This window comes from Barbus barbus, assembly GCF_936440315.1.
Source record: "Barbus barbus genome assembly, chromosome: 33".
Lineage (NCBI taxonomy): Eukaryota > Metazoa > Chordata > Actinopteri > Cypriniformes > Cyprinidae > Barbus > Barbus barbus.
In genome coordinates this window covers 19,862,602-19,881,799 of record NC_136761.1, presented here as the reverse complement: position 1 = coordinate 19,881,799, position 19,198 = coordinate 19,862,602, and the positions used below count along the sequence as shown (strand labels likewise).

The window sequence follows — 19,198 nt, the reverse complement described above, 5'->3', positions numbered from 1 at the left end:
TCTGTACACAAATAAACAGTTGAATTCAATACGCCTATAATACAAAACACCGAACTCCTTTAAATGTTCATTTTATACAAATGAATTGAAAAAGTTGTACTGACTTAAATGATGTGCAGCAACTCAAGTAGTAAAGCAATACATCTATCTACACTTGACTGAGCGTATTTTTCAGGAAATTAATTGAAGATATGAGAAAAGCTCTAAAGATAGGCCTGTGTAATTTTATAAACACCCATAATACAAGTAATATTTTGGAGTCATCCAGTTATTTATTTTTTTTTTTTCAGGGAAAATAGTCTCTTTTCATAGAGCAAAAAGTAATTATTCAATTAAATCGTTCGATTAATATTGCCCTAAAAATATATTCACATGAATGTACTTAAATTATAAAATCATAATCATCTAATAAAGAATAAACTGATGAAATAGATTAGACAGATAATTTACATTCCGATCAAAGTTTACATGAAGGTACTGTTAAATAATCCTTTTTTTTTTATACAAGTTTTGGCAACTTTGTTTCTACACCGTGACGATTTCCGACACGTCGTCGTCTACGCATGCGCAGTTTTGAATTATCTGGCGGGTCTTTCTGCTGCATATTCGCGTACAGCATTAGCGGTCTTCTTGATTTGCTCGTAGTTTGTTTATATACGGACTGTTAAAAACAAGGCGCAATGGTCGAGGGTCCGGGATGCACTTTGAATGGAGAGAAGATTCGTGCAAGAGTTCAAAAAGGACAGAAAGTTTTAGACATACGAAGAAATGAAACCAACAAATCAGTAAGTGCATGACAGAGCTGTAGCAGTCCTGCGTAAATGACATGCATACGAATGTTTAATTTCTTTTCTTTTTTTTCAGTCAGATGACAGCACCAGGAGCTCTTTCCAGTGCTTTATGGGCTGTCAGTTTACAGGGGTGGAGACACTGGGGAAAGAGCTCTTCATGTATTTTGGCTTCAGAGCTCTGAGGTTTGTGTAATAATAATAATAATAATAATAATTAAATAAGGGTAGATTGATGCATGCAATTTTTGCTTTCTATTTTAAATGATCATTTTATGTAGTAATTTGTTAGACGTTGTGGACCAAATATAAGTTTCTTTCCTCATGAAGGCAGATTGAAATTTTCTGGCTTGATTCCCAGAGCCCTGTTTGGATTTGAAAAGCACCGTCATGAAATTATGTTCTGATTTATGGTTACATTGCGTTGTTGACTGTATTTTTTAGACATCTTAAAGGGCAACTGACAGTATAGGAAAAGTCAATTTAATGTTAAATTGATGTCATTAAGATTTGTAAGGTTGCAAATGTAAAATATAATTTACAAATGTGAATTTCAGAACATATATATATATATATATATATGAATATTTCAGCTATGTTGTACTTTAAAATGTTTAATGAGCCAGATATTGTTCATTGTGAGTGCTGGAAGCCAGCATGATTAGTCTGTGTGATTTATAAAGTGGCAAATTTCACTAGCTAATATATTTTCAAAGTGGTGTTTAAACCTATAAATGATTGGTACTTGACATACAAATGAAAATCCAGCACAGATATAGCTGAAAATCCTTATCCAATCTGAAAAGGTCATACGAATTCATTCGTATAAAAACAGTGAAATCATTGTAACTTTAAATGTGTTTTGATTTAGATTGCACTTTGGCATGAATGGTTCCTTGAGGATAAACCCCCTGGACAAAGACTTGAAAGGAAAACCCCAGGTTTTGGTTATTCAACTTACCAATGATGCTGTCTGTTTCTTTGACACAACTGTAGAAATCAGGTAACACTACTTCAAATAGCTCAGATTATAGTTATATATAACTTCCATTTCATTCCTAAATATTCTAGGATAAGTATTACATTTAATTTAGATTAGATTGCATCTTCATCGAAAGTCCTTCCGGGTCAAGCACTTTATCCTATAGCTCATCATGTGCAGGTCGTAAGTAGACAACTTCCCTGTCGCAGAAATGTTCGCTATGCCGGATTAAATTCCAGACTATCATAACTCAGCGTGATCCAGACAGCCTGACTCTTTTCATTTTTACACTGAGCCTTCAAAAAGTCTGACTCCTCAGGGAATAATAATTCTGTTTGCTTCCCCTAGACTCTCAGAGGACTGTGTGCAGAGAGTAAGAGCCATGGAGCCTCTCGATATCTGTTCGCTCAAGTTTAGTTTGTCTCAGGCGGTGGAGGCTGTAAAGAGAGAGAGTGAGAGAATGCTCTGTGATGTCCTGTTGGATCAGGCCGTCTTACCTGGTGTAGGAAACATAATTAAAAACGAAGCGCTCTTCGACAGTGGCCTTAACCCGGCTGTCAAGGTACAATCTGCTTTGTGCAGTACTAACACAAAAAAGTCAAGATCGCTGTCGCATAATACAGTTGAATGTATGTTTTACACCTTGTTTCAAATATTTTTAATATTATTATTTTTCAATGAAATCTTCTGCGCTTTTAAAGGTCAGGCAGTTGACAAGTGAACAAGTTCACCATTTTGTGAAGATGACACGAGATTTCACACTCCTTTTTTATAAGGTGTTTGATACTCTGCATTTTTCTAGACAATAAATTTGTAATTTTAATTTTCTGTCAGATCTGCATTTAGTTTTTACTTTTCAAAACAGTGTAGAAAGAATGGATCCCCACTTTACAAGCATTACAAGGTCTATAAACGTCCAAACTGTGGCCAGTGCAGTGGAGCTGTCACCGTCTGTCGACTGGGAGACAACGGTAGGATGACATACTACTGTCAGCGCTGTCAAACAGGTGATCCAAGTGAAGTGAACATTAGGTGAGCTGCACCTCCTCTCAAAGCTAATTCAAATACACACATTTGCACAAGAGAATCCAATCTAGTTGTCAACTTTTCAATTTGACAGTAAACTCCCAACTCGTAATAGTCTGATTGGATGGGCTTATCAAGGAGGAACGAGCAGCAATGATCATGTGGCAAAACAAGAGGAGGAAGAGTGGGCATGTTCCCTTTGCACTTTAATCAATCGACCAATTAACAAGTATTGTGATGCTTGTATGAGTCCTAGACCGGAAGGTAAGTTTCGGATATGTATTAGTAGTACAGAAATGAACACTTCTGACTGTAGTTCATATCTAACTCACTCTCTTTTTTCAGTACCTAAAGAGCCCACAAAGCTGGAACATTCACCTTTGAGTCGAGACCTGATCCGCTACCCCTGCAACAGTTTTAGCAAACCCCTGCTGGAAATAAAGATGAATCGTGAGACTGCATTTGGGACCACCACTCTAGTCCTAACCAGCCTCAGTGCAAAACCTGACTCTCCTTCAAGTCCCGCCATTAACCAGGCACACACACTAGAGACAATGAGGGGTCTGAGCACGCACGGCAAGTGGCAGTGGAAGAGTCCCTGTAATGGCGTGAGTGGGATGCAATTCAAAGGCAATGAGCCCTATAAGAGAGAATCTCCAGCAGACCACAGTCAGCCTAACAAGAGAATGAAAACCACGAATGGACTGTCTGGAGGAAACATGCAGCACATCGGATCTTCAAGGTGAGCGAGTGCAGTTTCACCTGTGACAAGATATATTAGTGAAATACTGATATTTCTATCCATTCATATATATTCTATAGCCAAAGAATACCAGTCAGTATGATTTATAGCAAGGTCATCCCAAACCCAAATTTATATATTCTGCAGAACACCTAAGAAATTTTTTGGGGAATTTTTTTTTGTGTGCGTTTTGTGCATACAATAAAAGTACATATGCTTCACTATTGCTATTTTGTATGAACAAAAACATTCTTTAGAATATCTTCTTTTGTGATCAGCAAAAATATAATTGAAAGTAAATTATGATTTTTTTGGTGAATGACCATTTTTAATGAAGTTTGATGGCAAAACGTAAAATAAATACAGCTGATTTTGAATAACAGAATCATATCTCACTACGACTAAGCAGGGGCACACAGAGCAATGGCACATCCCTACCCAAAACCCCCTGCTGCAAAAGTCATCACCGACCATGCACCCAGAGGGTGGTCAGTAAGGAAGGAGAAAACAAAGGCAGGCAGTTCTACACCTGCTCCCTGCCAAGAGAGACTCAATGTAACTTCTTTGAGGTAAGAAAGCATGAACTTAAATCTGAATCCTATGTAAAATTAAAAAAATTCAATTTTTAAATAAATTAGAAATAAATTGAAAGTTTGAAACTTAAACCAGAATTGGTGGTTTGTATTCATATCATCTCTGATTTTTGCAACAGTGGGCAGACCTCCATTTTCCCATGTGTCATCATGGCAAACGGACTCTTATGAAGACTGTGTTAAAATTGGGACCGAATAATGGCCGCAACTTCTACACATGCCCAGTTAAAATGGGCAAGCAATGTAATTTCTTCCAGTGGGCTGAGAATGGCCCTGGCATCTCAAATCTGCCTGGCTGCTGAATCCATGAGTTGGACATGACAACCTTTAAATGCTTTTGAAACAATGCTTGCTTTTTAATGTTGAGATGATAAAAGCGTGTGTGCTTCTTTATGGTAAAAGTAAATATATATATTTTGAAATAAAGCACTTCTAATTTCCATCTTTTCCTTTGGTTTCAGTGGAAACAAGTTATAAACATCTCAGAGCTCATTGTCTTTCAAAGATCTTACAACAGATTTTTTTTTTAAATACATGAAGTTTATTTTTTAAAAGTAGTGCAAAGTGAACACAAATCACAAGGCATATATCAATAATTCATTAACAAACTTTTAAAAATATGTAAAGATAAAACAAACTGCTTGTAATTCAAAAGCAGTCCACCGTCTGCAACTGAGATTGGTTCGTCTGTGGGTTAACCACCATGAAGGGGAACTGGCTAAACCCAGGACGCTTGTTACAAGCAGCACCTTTGGACAAAAGTGTTTTGACAAATTCCATTATCATTATTCATATTCAGAATGAGTACACAAAATGTTTTAAGAAACAAACATTAGATATTAGCATTTTCTCACCATATCCACCAGTAGTATTGGCACAAATAATTGCTCCAAAGAAATCGGGGTAGTACTTCTTGATTCTGGAGATGGCCGTCTTACAGGCAACAGTGGGTTGGGCTCCATTTCTCATTAAATCAACAGCTAGAAAACTTTGAAAAAAAAAAAAGTATACATATATACAAATCAATAAAAGCCTTCAATTAGAAGGTTCATTAAAATTACACATTTAATTTATCAAGGCAGTTCATATAAAGCACTCTCTCAAGACAGATGATTACCTAGGAAGGAAACGCATCATGATGTCTCCATCCCCTGTGGCGGCGGCTCCCCCCGCTGTGCTGTCAGCATAAGCTCCGGCTCCAGCCACTGGTGAATCACCTACACGGCTACAGATCAGCATACATATACTTCACTAAAGTTTTATTGGCAGGGGACTGGAAACCCATTTTTGTAATATGTAAGAGGAATCTCAAAATATTTAATGAACAGGGTTTTTGCCATGATTTGTTTAATTGTGATTGGAGTAGAATAGAGCTGATTCCCGATGTGGAGTGAGCCTGGATCTTTTTCCGGGATAGTTTTTTGCAAGTAATAAATAGACACGCCCCACTAAAGAGATTTAGAGTTAAGGGGCGGGACAATCCCTGGTTTTCCTCTGAGCTTGGAGATATTCTTCATGACTGCAATTTAGCTTGGGCCAAAGCAAGAAAAACGGGCTCTTCGTCTGATTGGCTTGTTTTTAGGCAGTTAAGAAATAAATGTTCTTCTTTTATTAAGAAAGCAAAATCTGACTTTTATTTGTCAGCCACTACTGACACCTTAAATGATCCCAGAAAATTTTGGAAGGCTATAAAATTACTTTCTCTAAACAAAGATAGTATTAATGTTCCTTCTTTTATTATGAAAGAGTCTGCAGTAGTTCATGACAAGCTGGAGATATTGAACCATTTTAATGAGCATTTTATTCAGTCTGGTTCTTTGTTTGACACTGCTTGTCTTTATACTGTGACACCTTGTAGAGATGTACCAGTCTCTACAAGTGTCTTTAATCTCACTCCATTCTTAGTGGCTGACGTTCAAAAAGCCCTAAAAGGGCTGGCTCCTGAAAAACCTCCAGGACCTGATCTTATAGAGCTATTTCTTAAAAATAGCTGCTGATTGTGTAGCACAGCCTCTAACGTACCTTTTTAATCTTACTTTAGAGAGCAACACTATTCCCAAAATATGGAAATCTGCATTTGTTTGTCCATTATTGAAAGGGGGTGACCCGTCAAATTTCAATAATTACAGGCCAATTTCTAATTTGTCTGTTTTGGCCAAAACGCTTGAATCCCTGGTGAGTGATCAGATGAAAGACTTCCTGCATGTACAGGACATTTTATCCCCAGTTCAGTCAGGTTTTAGAAAAAAACATAGTACCATTACAGCTGCAATGAAGGTGATAAATGACATCTCTGTTGCTCGTGATAAGAAGCTGCACTGTGCATCACTTTTTATTGATTTGTCAAAAGCTTTTGACACGGTTGATCATGATGTTTTAAAGATTAGGCTTCTTAACTCGGGGTTTTCACAGAATACTGTCTCTTGGTTCTCAAACTATCTTAGTGACAGAACCCAGTGCATTAAGCATGATGGTGTTCAATCTGGTATTTTACCAATCCTTAAAGGGGTTCCACAAGGCTCTGTGTTAGGCCCTCTTTTATTTACTATTTATATAAATAACCTTGATCGGCATGTGTCTGATGCAAACTTTCATTTTTATGCAGATGACACAGTTATTTATTGCTGTGCACCCTCTCTTAAACAAGCCATTGCACATTTACAGAATGCTTTCACTGTGGTCCAAAACACTTTGCTACAGCTGAAACTTGTGCTCAATGCAGACAAAACCAAACTTATGCTCTTCACGGACCCTCGGAATAGACCACTGAATGTTCCCTCAGTGATTACTCTTGACGGACGTGAAATACAGACTGTTACAACTTATAAGTATCTTGGTATTGTTATTGATGATTGCCTATCATTTAAGCCTCATGTTCACTGTCTAGTGAGAAAGTTGAGGCTAAAATTGGGTTTTTACTTTTGAAATAAGCTGTGCTTTTCTTTTAATGTTAAAAAACAGTTAGTGGCATCCACTTTTTTATCTGTGCTGGACTATGGTGATATATTATATATGCATTCATCTGTTCAATGCCTTCATATGATTGACGCAGCCTATCATGCGTCACTGAGATTTGTTACTAATTGTAAAGCTCGCAGCCACCACTGTGAGCTGTACTCTCGTGTAGGGTGGTCTGCTCTGGCCACACGGAGGCTCTGTCATTGGTATACATTTATATATAAGGCTATTCTTGGTGTGCTTCCATCCTATTTATGTTCACTTCTTATGAAAAAAAGTGCTGGTCGTTACTCTCTCCGTTCTCAGGCTGTTGTCTTGTTTTCTGTCCCACATGTCCGTACTGAGCTGGGTAAAAGGGCCTGTTTATTCTGCACCCTTTACATGGAATTTGCTGCAGAACAACTTAAAACTTAGTAAATTGATTCCTTTGAGTGTTTTTAAGTTAAGAATGAGATGTTTTGAGTTGGACTCCCTCACATGTCAATGTTTTTAATTGAGATTTCATTGTAAGTGCATAATTGGCTTTCAAACTGTTTCTATTAATTTATTAGTCTTTATTTTCATGTTTTTTGTGTGTCTCTGTATGTATGTAATGATGTGATGTAATTCAGCTGCCTATCTTGGCCAGGTCTCCCTTGTAAAAGAGATTTTTAATCTCAACGGGCTTCTCCTGGTTAAATAAAGGATAAATAAAATTTCTGACAGTAAAGCTAAATCTCAGTGAACAAGGTTCTTGAGGTTCTGTTTTTCTTCAGTTTTAAACACTCATGCATTCTGGCATCAACAGGACAGTTGAGACATACTATACTGACGGGCTGTCATACTCACCCTGGTATCTTATGTGTCGCTCCATTGGTGGACGTTGCAGCAGCCACTTGTCCATTCTTACCAATGGCAATCATTCCTAATGAGAATTTATGGTAAGAATGTAACGCTAAGATCATATGCATCACTGAATTGAATCAAGCAATGGTTTTCAAATATGTCCTCAAGGCATTCGGTCCATTTATCATGCTTCATTTTTGTGATGCAAATTAAAACTAATGAATTTGGTACTCTGTGGACAAGTCCATGTCTGCATTCAGAAAAATGCATTTGCATTTACAGATTAAAGACTGATCATTTTGTCTGGCCAGATTATTATTTTTTTCAAAAATATGTCAGAAGAATCAACAGTTACCAATTGTGTCATGAGAACTGGGGTCAAAATTTCCTTTCAGATTCTTTGGCTTCCACAGCTTGGCTTTGGGCTTGTATGGCCCACATGATTTGGAAGCGTTTGGAAAAACATTCTGTAAAATAAAAATACAAAATAAACACTTATTATAATAACTTATTACGCTTTCATTTACTCTTTGATCTGAGACAGAATAAAGTTTTTTTTACGACTTTAAAGCTTTAAAATTAGAATTACATAGCAAGGCTTTGTATTTTTTATGTTGCTCTCTGATTTGCTTTATCCATCTTAAAGTTTTCTGAGGAAAGATTCAGATTTTTTAAGTTTTGATTAACTTGGCCAACAATGCTTACAGTTTAATCTGAGTATGGGAACAAAAAAATGAATAATGTATTCAGAGCATTGTTTCGGATATTTCCATAGGGCTTTGATTGTGCCAACAGCAGAATGTTGGTATCAACCACTGTATTCTTCATAAATCTCACTATGCATTATTCATTGTGTTTCACGGTGCATATTGTCTTGTCAGTGATTACACTGATATCCTTCCAAAATGTCTCAGCAAAGTCTGCATGAATTGAGGTAAACACTAAACATGACTCTCTGCTTCTCACTGTACACTTTATAAGATTCTTAAAGCAAAGAATTCTGATTCTAACCGTAACACTGACTGAAACTTTATATCTAAAAGAAAAATCTTTTATGGTGTTTGGGACATTTGAAGTATACTGAAACGGTTTATCTGCCACAGATCATCTTCTAAATCCATGTTTGAAGTTGCCAGATGTGTTTAAGAACTTTAAAGGTAAACCCTGGAGTGATGATTACACCGAGGTTCCTGGTTTTTGGGGACTCACCTTTCTGTAGTTGGGTTGACAATTCTGCTGCAACCACTGGGAGAAAATAGCTATTGATTTGTTAGTTGACAAGTCCTCAGACATGAAGCCCATGTTTTCAGCAAAGATTGTGGCTGCATGAAGACAAAAACGTTTTTTTTTTCCTTCAGTTTTACTAAACTTTATATAGCAACGGTGATTTGAACAAACGGAAATCACATAGTTGAGCTGATTTGAAATAAACATTAGATACAGGAAAAAGCAAAAAAAAAATGGAGCAGCAGGAGGCTGACTCAGCCTTTTTTATTGTAATGTGGATGCTAAGCAGCCATGCACAGAGAAAGAAAGCTGTTTTAGTACTCTATAATTCCTTTTAATTAGGAGAGCAGATGGAATTAATAGAACAGCACATTATAAATGGAATTACAAAATGTAAAGTGCTGTATACTTCAAGCTGATATCTAATCTGTCCAGGCCTTCAGTGTCTGCACATAATTTTGAGAAGTAAATAGTTAAAGAGGCCTTTTTAATACTCAAATCACTCCATCTGTGATCACATTTCTTCCCCTATCTGATGTACTGTAAACAAAAACTGAACCCTTTGACCACTGCAGCCACATGATTGGTTGGTTAGATATGAAGTGGTTATTGAGTGTACGGATCCTACCCGATTCGCCCACTATAAAGGTGTGCTCTGTGTGCTCCATCACTGCTCGGGCGACACCCACAGCATTTTTGACCCTGCGTAGGTCTGCCACTGCCCCTACTTCCATTGTGTCTCTAAAGATGGGACAAACAGCAAACAAAAGCACAACTGATATTTAGACTATTGGTTTTAGAGGGAACAGAGAGGTCCTTTACAATATAAGATGATGCTTGAATGTATAAAATAGAAGAATAAATAAAATGAGTCTCATTATAAGATTTTTACCTTTCCTAGACCTTAAGATTTTTACCTTTCCTTAATTAGAAATATTACTCAAATCCAGGTATGTATTGTTAAAAAGCTCTGTAAGGTCTTACTACTGTAGACAAGAACCTACTGTGCTTAAGCACTAAACCACTTTTAGTTAATATTCCATATAATATTTGCAAAATGTTTCTGTCTACATTAAAACTTTCTAGGATGATTTTTGTTATTTTCATCATTTATTTATTTTTTTTACAGCCACAATCAATTGATGAAAAGACTTACACAGTAGCTATGCAATATATAGGCTAATAGAAAATACAATATGGCCAAACTGAATATTTACATGATATTTTCAATATAGTTACAGTAACGTACGGGGTTCCAGTGTTATTTTAGTATCACTGAAATATGACTGTAGTTTTGTTAATATTTTGGTTTTATTTTTAACTACCTTACTATCAATAAGCAGCAAATTAGGAGTTTATTGAGGGAAGACTCTTAGTTAACACTGAATATGCATCCTAATATAAAGTGTTACTGTCTTGCTTCTTTATTAATTTTTATTCCTCATTTTTTTTTTTTTCAGTTTTAGTTATTTTAGTACATCAAGTTAAATTAAATGTAAGTGTAAAAGTGACGTTTATTTTTATTTAACCAAAAATAGCCTTGCTGGGCTAAAGCAATTATATTTTGGTTTATTTATTTACATATAGGCCTAATTTAAATAGTAATGGAATATTCATGGAGATTTATGCTCAAAAGTGTTTGAAAATAATGTTCTGCTAAAATTGTCACAATATGTGTGCCGAATTACATTCTTGTGTAATGCAATATATTAAAGTATTATAACTTGACGTTTGACTGATGTAGAGTGAATGACTGGTTAAGTATAGTGATTCAGTAATGCCTACCCATTCATGATCATCGCGTCCAGGGTCGTCTCTCCGAGCTCATCCGGGCTCCCGCCGAACCCCACGCTCCCATCACACTGCTCGAGCTCACACTGCGCGCAGCCCCGCTCCACCGCGTCCAGAACCGAGCCGCCCTTCTGCAGCGTGCTCCAGGCTGCAGACAGAAACCACACAAATTTAAAGTCTAATCCTTCCTCAGAGCTCATACACGGTAAAGCCATGGTTAGTCTTTCACCTGCGTTAGCTGCATTCTTAAAATGCCAAGTGCTGATCACCAAGGGCAGCGCAGCTTGATTTAGAGGAAGCAAACAAATTATGACAAATACTTTTTGAATCATATTCAATACTCAATGGATATATCCTACATGTCTTCAAAATATATTATCAGAAGCATAGACTGTAAAAGATCAGAACGTCCAGGTCACGTGCTGTGTCATGCCCCTACTCATATCCGTGTTTTGTCACGTGATGGGATTATGTTAATGAACATTTAAAGGGACCCCGTAGTCACAAATAGTTAAGCAAAGTGGTATATTTTGAGTTTTCATTTTTATGTCCTAGGGGTTGAGTTTTATCAAAACTAAAACATTTTCTTTCTTACAAACGAGACAACAGTGCTACTGAAGAGCATGTTTGAGATGAAGAAACTTCATGTGTAAAAAATACTGAAAATCAAGGTAAGCAACACTTTGCAATACATTTCCATTTTGTGTGTGTGTGTGTGTGTGTGTTTTCCCCAAATCACATGGCAATTCTGTCAAATTCAACTAAAAATATTATTCCACTGTCTGTGTTTAGGACACATAAAAATGCTAGCCATGCAATTAGCCTAGCATTCAATATGGTAAAAATATGGAAAACTAATGACATAACTCTTCTGACATGGTGTATATATATATATATATATATATATATATATATAATTTATTATTATTTATGAGAAATCCTTCCCATGAGCACAATAGTCAGTTTCTGGAAGTAAAAATTCCATTAATTTTCTCCATATTTCTGCAAAGGAATCGAAACAGCAAGTCATTGCAAAAGAACACTGTAAATTACATTATAGAGTCAAAAAAAAAGAAAAAGTGAAAAAGTGGGCGGACACTGTTGTATTCTATACAGCAGCAACCTAGCAAGAAACAAAGCTAATGTACAGTAGCCTAAGAGCTTTTGCTATTTAAAAGCTCTTCTTATATATTGAGTCCCACATTTTTCAGCACATGGGATTTAGTCACCTGGTTAAACATAGAATATCTTACAGTAAGTCCTCTAGGAACCCCAGCACAGAAACCAAAAATAGGATGAAAAGGGGAACAATTATGTGTCCTGCCCTCTTATATGCTAAACATGACAGCAGTAGTACATACAGTACAGGTTTTGACAAAGTGTTGCTCTAACCAGAGAAAGAACACAAAATATATTGAATTTGCTGTTACATTATTCATAGGAGTATACAGTTTTATAGCATATTTTATTCATGGATTTGCCCTCATATAATAATGTCTTATAAAAGAATCTGTATGGAACAGAGGACTGTGCTGGAGCTTAGAGGAGGACAGCTCTGAAAGGCCAATAGAAAGAGTTATTAAATATACAGAGAGCAGGGCCAGATTTAACACTGCTATTTTAAGTGACATAAGCAGAATTTCTCAGAGTGCAATACAGAGCCAAACAGCAATTTCTTTATGTTAATAATGTAATGTCTGTAGGGTTACTTGTATACCAAACAAACAAGTAAAAAAGACCTGTCTATAAGAAAGCAAGGTCCTACAACATGGTTAACATCTATTATGTTTGGAGTTTGGACACTTGAAATAAGATTTATGTTAGCAATGGGAATGTCCTTGAGACACTGGAGACCATTTCTGAAAAGAGAACATGCAGAAAGCATTCTAAAGATGAATGTGAGAAAAATAAACTTTATTACTTATATATACACACTCACCTAAAGGATTATTAGGAACACCATGGATGGATCCATGTTCTCATTCTGTTTCAACCGTCCAATTTTGGTGAGCTTGTGCAAATTGTAGCCTCTTTCCTATTTGTAGTGGAGATGAGTGGTACCCGGTGGGGTCTTCTGCTGTTGTAGCCCATCCGCCTCAAGGTTGTGCGTGTTGTGGCTTCACAAATGCTTTGCTGCATACCTCGGTTGTAACGAGTGGTTATTTCAGTCAAAGTTGCTCTTCTATCAGCTTGAATCAGTCGGCCCATTCTCCTCTGACCTCTAGCATCAACAAGGCATTTTCGCCCTCAGGACTGCCGCATACTGGATGTTTTTCCCTTTTCATTTCCAAACTTAAATCATTTTTGTCTTTTCAAGATTTGGAGAAGGTTATTCATGCTTTTATTACCTCACGTCTAGATTACTGTAATTCTCTGTACTCAGGTCTTCCTCAGTCATCACTTTCACGCCTCCAGTTGGTACAAAATGCAGCTGCAAGGCTGCTGACTGGGGCAAAGAAATATGACCACATCACTCCAATTTTAGCTTCACTACACTGGCTTCCTGTCCATTTTAGAGTTCAGTTTAAGATTCTGCTGTTTGTCTTTAAAGCTCTTAACAATCAAGCTCCGTCTTATCTTAAAGTTCTTCTTATCCCTTTGTCAACTACCAGACGTTTAAGATCCACTGACAGGGCTCTTTTATCTGTCCCTCGCTCCCGTTTGAAAACCAAGGGTGACAGAGCCTTTTCAGTTAATGCCCCTCGTCTATGGAACCAGTTACCTCTAGAATGCCGCCTTGCACCTTCCATTACCAGTTTTAAATCAAGATTGAAAACATATCTTTTTTCCTTAGCATTTTAATTTCAATTTTATTGATGTTTTATTGGTTGTCTTGTTTGCTTCTTTTTTGTTTTCTTTTCTCATTTTAATTTCTGTTACATTGTTAAGCACTTTGGATAGCTTTGCTATGTTTAAATGTGCTATATAAATAAAATTTACTTAGTACTTACTTACTTACTTACTTTTCACACCATTCTTTGTAAACCCTAGAAATGGTTGTGCGTGAAAATCCCAGTAACTGAGCAGATTGTGAAATACTCAGACCGGCCCGTCTGGCACCAACAACCATGCCACGCTCAAAATTGCTTAAATCACCTTTCTTTCCCATTCTGACATTCAGTTTGGAGTTCAGGAGATTGTCTTCTTCTTCTTTGAGGTTTAACGGCGGTTTGCATCCATGAGCGTTGCATTACCGCCATCTTCTGGGTTATTTTCTTGCGATGTTACTCCAGTTTATTCCCTCCAGCTTGTTTTCCGCGATCATATTCTCTTCATCAAACCTGCTCTAATTAAAAAATTACAAATATTTTTCTTGCCTTGCTTAATTACACCATTTTGCAGTATATATTTTATACCTGCCCCTGTCAACCCATCTCTTATTAATTCATCCATCATAATTCTCCTCTGTTCTTCATACCTTCTGCAACTTAAGTACATGTTCTATGGTTTCTAATGACTGACAGTACTCGCACAAACCAGTAGGGTGCTTCCCTATAATGTGTAATGTACTATTTAAATTACTGTGTCCTATTCTTAATCTTGTCATCACTATTTCTTCTCTCCTAGTCCCTCCCCAGTTCCTCAATGTACCAACTTTATTTTGAATAGCATAGGAGATTGTCTTGACCAGGACCACACCCCTAAATGCATTGAAGCAACTGCCATGTGATTGGTTGATTAGATAATTGCATTAATGAGAAATTGAACAGGTGTTCCTAATAATCCTTTAGGTGAGTGAGTATATATATATATATACTATTAGTATTTATTCATTTTTAATTAGCTTTTTTTTTTTCATTTTTGTATAGTTTTTGTTTGCTTTTGTTGTCTTTCATTTAAATGTAAGTTAATATTTTCCCCAGTATTTACATTTTATTTTATTCCAGCCTTACTCCAGTTAGCAGAAACAGTTTTAATAGTTTTAGCTTTCATTATCAATAGCATGGTTCTTTTTTGTCTTAAAGGTTGAAAAAAATTTGATTTCCTCTTAGGGATCAATTAAATTCTGTTTTTCTTATCTTGTGGTCTAATGAGATGTATTTGAGTAAAAAACAAAAATATTACAAATGTATTTGCTAATGAAGGCAAATATAGCTCTGATATCTTAGGAAAATGCAGTAAGATTGCAAGTGCATTGGATAACTTGCACTTAAATCAGGTTATTACATACAAGTTGCTACAAAGATGTGCTTCCGTATGTTTTTAAACAAAAAGTCAAACAGATGGCAGAATGTGTTTATTAATGTGCCATACTTTGAAAATAAATTTGAATTTCATGAAAAGTTATTTTTGAAGTGATTTAAAAGATTGGAGTCAGTCAAAATTCACGCTGAGTAAAACTCCAGGTGAGGTGGCACTAACTAACACAGCAGTCACCTGATGAATGGGGGAAATTGCTATCAAATTTCAATATTTGGCATAGGAATAAACATTTAGCAATGACAGATCTGTCATCAGAGGATCTCAAATGTTGATGAATGAAGGTTTGGGAACTGTACTGCCCTCACAAAAAATGTCTATATAAGGGACTTTTAAAATAATGCCAATCATATGCTAATAACAATGTTAATTATAAAAATTGTGCAGGTAGCTTGTGGCATGTGTTTGTCTATTTTTAGGCCAGATAGCAATTAAATATATGCTTAAAAGTGGGACTGTATCACAAAATGTCACTTAATAGGAAAAACTCACTGTCCTTCAGTTCAAAAAATGATTTAACAGATTGTGACCTACTTTTATAGAGAATTATGATTTTTTAAAACGATACTGTAAATGTTTTTTGTGTTGTTAGTCTTGTACAAAACAAAAATAAACTAGTAGATAATCGTATTTATAATATAAAATCATATATGCATACACACAGACATTATGAAAATTATATTTAAATTGCTTTGAGGAACGGTATGCATGACATTCAGAATGTTTTGGAATATTTTAAAGAGTCAAAGTTATTTTCCAAGCCAGAAACATTCAAAGCAATGCCTTGAGCATGAAATGACACAAAATAGGTGTTAACATGAATAATTCTAGGATGTTTAACAACAAACGTAGCATAATGTGTGATTAAATATGTTTTACAGGGAAAAAGCATGCATTTAAAGCCATTTTGACATCAATATATACAATGTTTTTATGCAACATTTACCATGGCTATCAGCACTAAATTAAGCAAATCCTGTACATTTCAAAGGAGACTCTACAGTACAGTTGAAATTAGATTATGTTACTTGGGTAATACATGGAGATCACATTAAAGGTCTTTGGTCTGACAAAATGTAGTATTTTTCAAGTAAATAATCCTGAAGGAAATGGAATATAAGTGTATATGTCTATGTACTGTATCCCTTCAAACTGTTTCTCTAGAAATGTGAGAGATAAAATTTGTATTCATTTTTATTCAGATCATGCCATGATTCTGAACCAGTGTTCACCACTGGGAAATGTGGATAACATCAGAAACTTTAAGAAGCTCTGAAACTTGCAAAAAATAAAATATAGTAAAATTAAATTAAATTAAATGGGGAAAAAATTAAAAGAAAAATCAGGAGAAGGAAAGCTTTTAATATGCTGGATAAAAAGAAAAATGGACAAACATAATAGTGAAAAGACAAACAAAACAATTTATTCATGAGAAACGATGCTCTTGTATTTTCCCACAGGTGTCCAGTATGAGCACACAGTTGCAGTCTGCCTGCGCCAGCTTTATATTCATCCAGTGAAGAGCGTCTAACCTTCTGAGGCAGTTCAAGTCTCTTAGAGGACCTAAAGGTCAGTCACTGAAGCGATTGCACCAGTTATGCCACATATATAGCCACCCTATCTTGTCCATGTCAGCTGTCCAGTCAGGGACTGTGATTTCTGCTTTGAACAGGAAGCCAACCCTGGAGCAGCTTCATTTTTCAGCTTTATATCTATGTTCATTCCTGCCCAACTCCCAGCAACTATCATTAATGTGGAATGTATGCCTCCGGCAAAACTTGAGCTCCCAGAATTATGGGTCTGAGTTTACCAGCATGCATCCATCTCTGCTGCATAAGCAAGAAAAGACTTTCTGGTCCTAGCACAGAGGCTGGAGATGGGTTGATTGAATTTGAGCATCCATACAAAATATGGATGTATCTGAGAAAAGAGAAGACAGCCTATTTTTCTTTTTTAACAAAAGATCTTTCTCTGTCTGAAGACACAACTGTATCATATTCCTAAAGTTTTTTTTTTTTTAAATGTTGTAAGAAACAAATCCACTTTAAAAACATTTTTAACTTCAAACTATTGTTCTAGCCAAAATAATGCTTCATGCTTGATCTTTGCATATTTCTATCCTGAATCGACAAGATGGCTGGAGAAAACAATGTTATGGACAGAGGACTTTTCTCTCTTAGAAACACCCAGCTTTTCACTTCACAAGACATTAACTGATGCACTAGAGTCGTGTGGATTACATGTGAATTTTTGTAATGTTTTTATCAGCTGTACTCTCATTCTGACGGCACCCATTCACTGCAGAGGATCCATTGGTGAGCAAGTGATGTAATGCTAAATTTCTCCAAATCTGTTTGATGAAAAAACAAACTCTCAGCAGCAGTTTTAACATTAAGTCACATGACATCTGACGCACAGATCCCATTGGCACATGCCACTATGCTCTCCAAACTCTTCTACATCTTGGATGGCTTGGGGTGAGTACATTTTAATTTTGGGGTGAACTATTCCTTTAAGTTTAATTTACATGCAGTATTTATTTTGTTGTATAGTCTTATTCTGAGCCCTTCAATCAAAATCCAAGAAAAATCTTCCTTGATTTTTAAAATATCCCAGTCACAGTGTAAAGAAAGATTGACACTTTTTCTCATTATTGTCTCTGTCTTTCCAGCTCAGAATGTTGTGAATGTCAACAGAACAGCTGCATTAAACTTTTCCCTGAGGTGTGTTTCTGATAGACACTTATTTTCAGATAGAGAAGAAAAGAATGTTTGATCTCCTTATTCAATTTAATAGCCTAAGGAGAGAAAGTCCTAATAATGCTTGTTCAACTATGTAGAAGATCATTTAAGGCAACAGGTTATTTTATTTTTTGGTAGATGCTGTATTTACCTTGATTATCACAATTCAAACATGATTTGAATGCAATTCTGATTAGATATTTTACAAAATTATAACAATTAATTATAACTTTTTACTTGTCATGTTTAACATCTAGACAGAAAGACTCAAAGCTGTTAGTTTACCAATGTAAATAAACCACTTACATTATCAGTTATAATCCTGTTATTTTCAGTTCTTTATTGTGAGCTGAAATTTGTTAAAGATACCAGGATGGCCTTGCGCTCTAACAATCTGCTAACCAGTTTTCTATAAAGTTTTAAAGTTGTATTTTTATCCAAATCTACAGATGTTCATATGTCGCTAAACTGATGTTATCTAGCTGGTTGACATGGATGAGGTTTTGTCAAAATTGCAAGAGGGACTAAAGATGAGACATCAGTGTCTTGAAAGCATCAGTTAGAAAGATCTGAAATGCTAGTCCATTAGAAGGAAATGTTACTTGATTTAAAAAAATCTTATTTATTGTTGATCAATATCTCTGGGGGAAATCATATGCCGTATTATGTTTGTGTGCTATTGCTAAAAGATGCAAAAAATACATTTCATGGTTTTTATTTAGTTATACTTTTATAATAATTAAATAAATGTATTATTATTATACTTTTTAATGGCCAGATCATTTTACTTGGTCTACTATGAGCTGGATAAAAATGAACTGTTCCTGTACCTCGCTAGTCTTTTCTTTGACCAGTTGATGGGGCTGTAGAGTCACAGTGGAACCTGAAATAAATATAATTGGTCTAATCAGTGCTTCAGAATTGCATTAGGATTACATTACTTTGGCAGGGAGTTAAAAATGAAATAATGCTGTAAATAATAGAGAGGGGTCCACACTGTTCGTTCATGGCTTCCTTTGAACTATATATTGCTGGCAAACAGGATCATTTGTATTTGTAAGTAATCTGCTGCAGTGGTGTTTGTATATTTTAAGGTGTAATCTATCTCAAACAGAAGAAAACACAAGGGCCTGCGGTGTTTGTGATCGTTCTTGAATGGTTGACTTATTCCCCGCTGCTACACTCTCTTCCACCTTCTGTCTGCTCAGTGCAGATAAGGTTGGTGTTATAAGGGCTGTAATATGTTGTATCTGAGGTTAAGGTTAGATATCGTACAAATAATCCTCCAGGGCTTTAAAAAGCTGTGTTACTCTTGTCATTCTCTT

At 35.9% G+C, this 19,198-nt stretch overlaps 2 protein-coding genes across 2 annotated transcripts; one reads left to right on the top strand and one right to left on the bottom strand.

Annotated features, from left to right (window-relative positions):
• The first annotated feature begins 575 nt into the window (after positions 1–575).
• On the top strand, positions 576–4,604 carry neil3 (nei-like DNA glycosylase 3). Its single transcript, XM_079390751.1, has 10 exons — positions 576–785; positions 865–974; positions 1,660–1,791; positions 2,119–2,332; positions 2,472–2,546; positions 2,636–2,802; positions 2,891–3,060; positions 3,142–3,538; positions 3,948–4,107; positions 4,251–4,604. The coding sequence occupies exons 1-10, from the start codon at positions 681–683 to the stop codon at positions 4,431–4,433; spliced, it is 1,713 nt and encodes a 570-aa protein (XP_079246877.1). The 5' UTR covers positions 576–680; the 3' UTR covers positions 4,434–4,604.
• aga (aspartylglucosaminidase) lies at positions 3,852–11,393 on the bottom strand. The gene is made up of 9 exons (XM_079390752.1): positions 11,162–11,393; positions 10,927–11,080; positions 9,770–9,882; positions 9,124–9,236; positions 8,270–8,381; positions 7,918–7,993; positions 5,249–5,356; positions 4,986–5,119; positions 3,852–4,880 (listed from the first exon to the last, which is right to left on the bottom strand). The coding sequence occupies exons 1-9, from the start codon at positions 11,262–11,264 to the stop codon at positions 4,780–4,782; spliced, it is 1,014 nt and encodes a 337-aa protein (XP_079246878.1). The 5' UTR covers positions 11,265–11,393; the 3' UTR covers positions 3,852–4,779.
• Between the last annotated feature and the right edge of the window lie 7,805 nt (positions 11,394–19,198).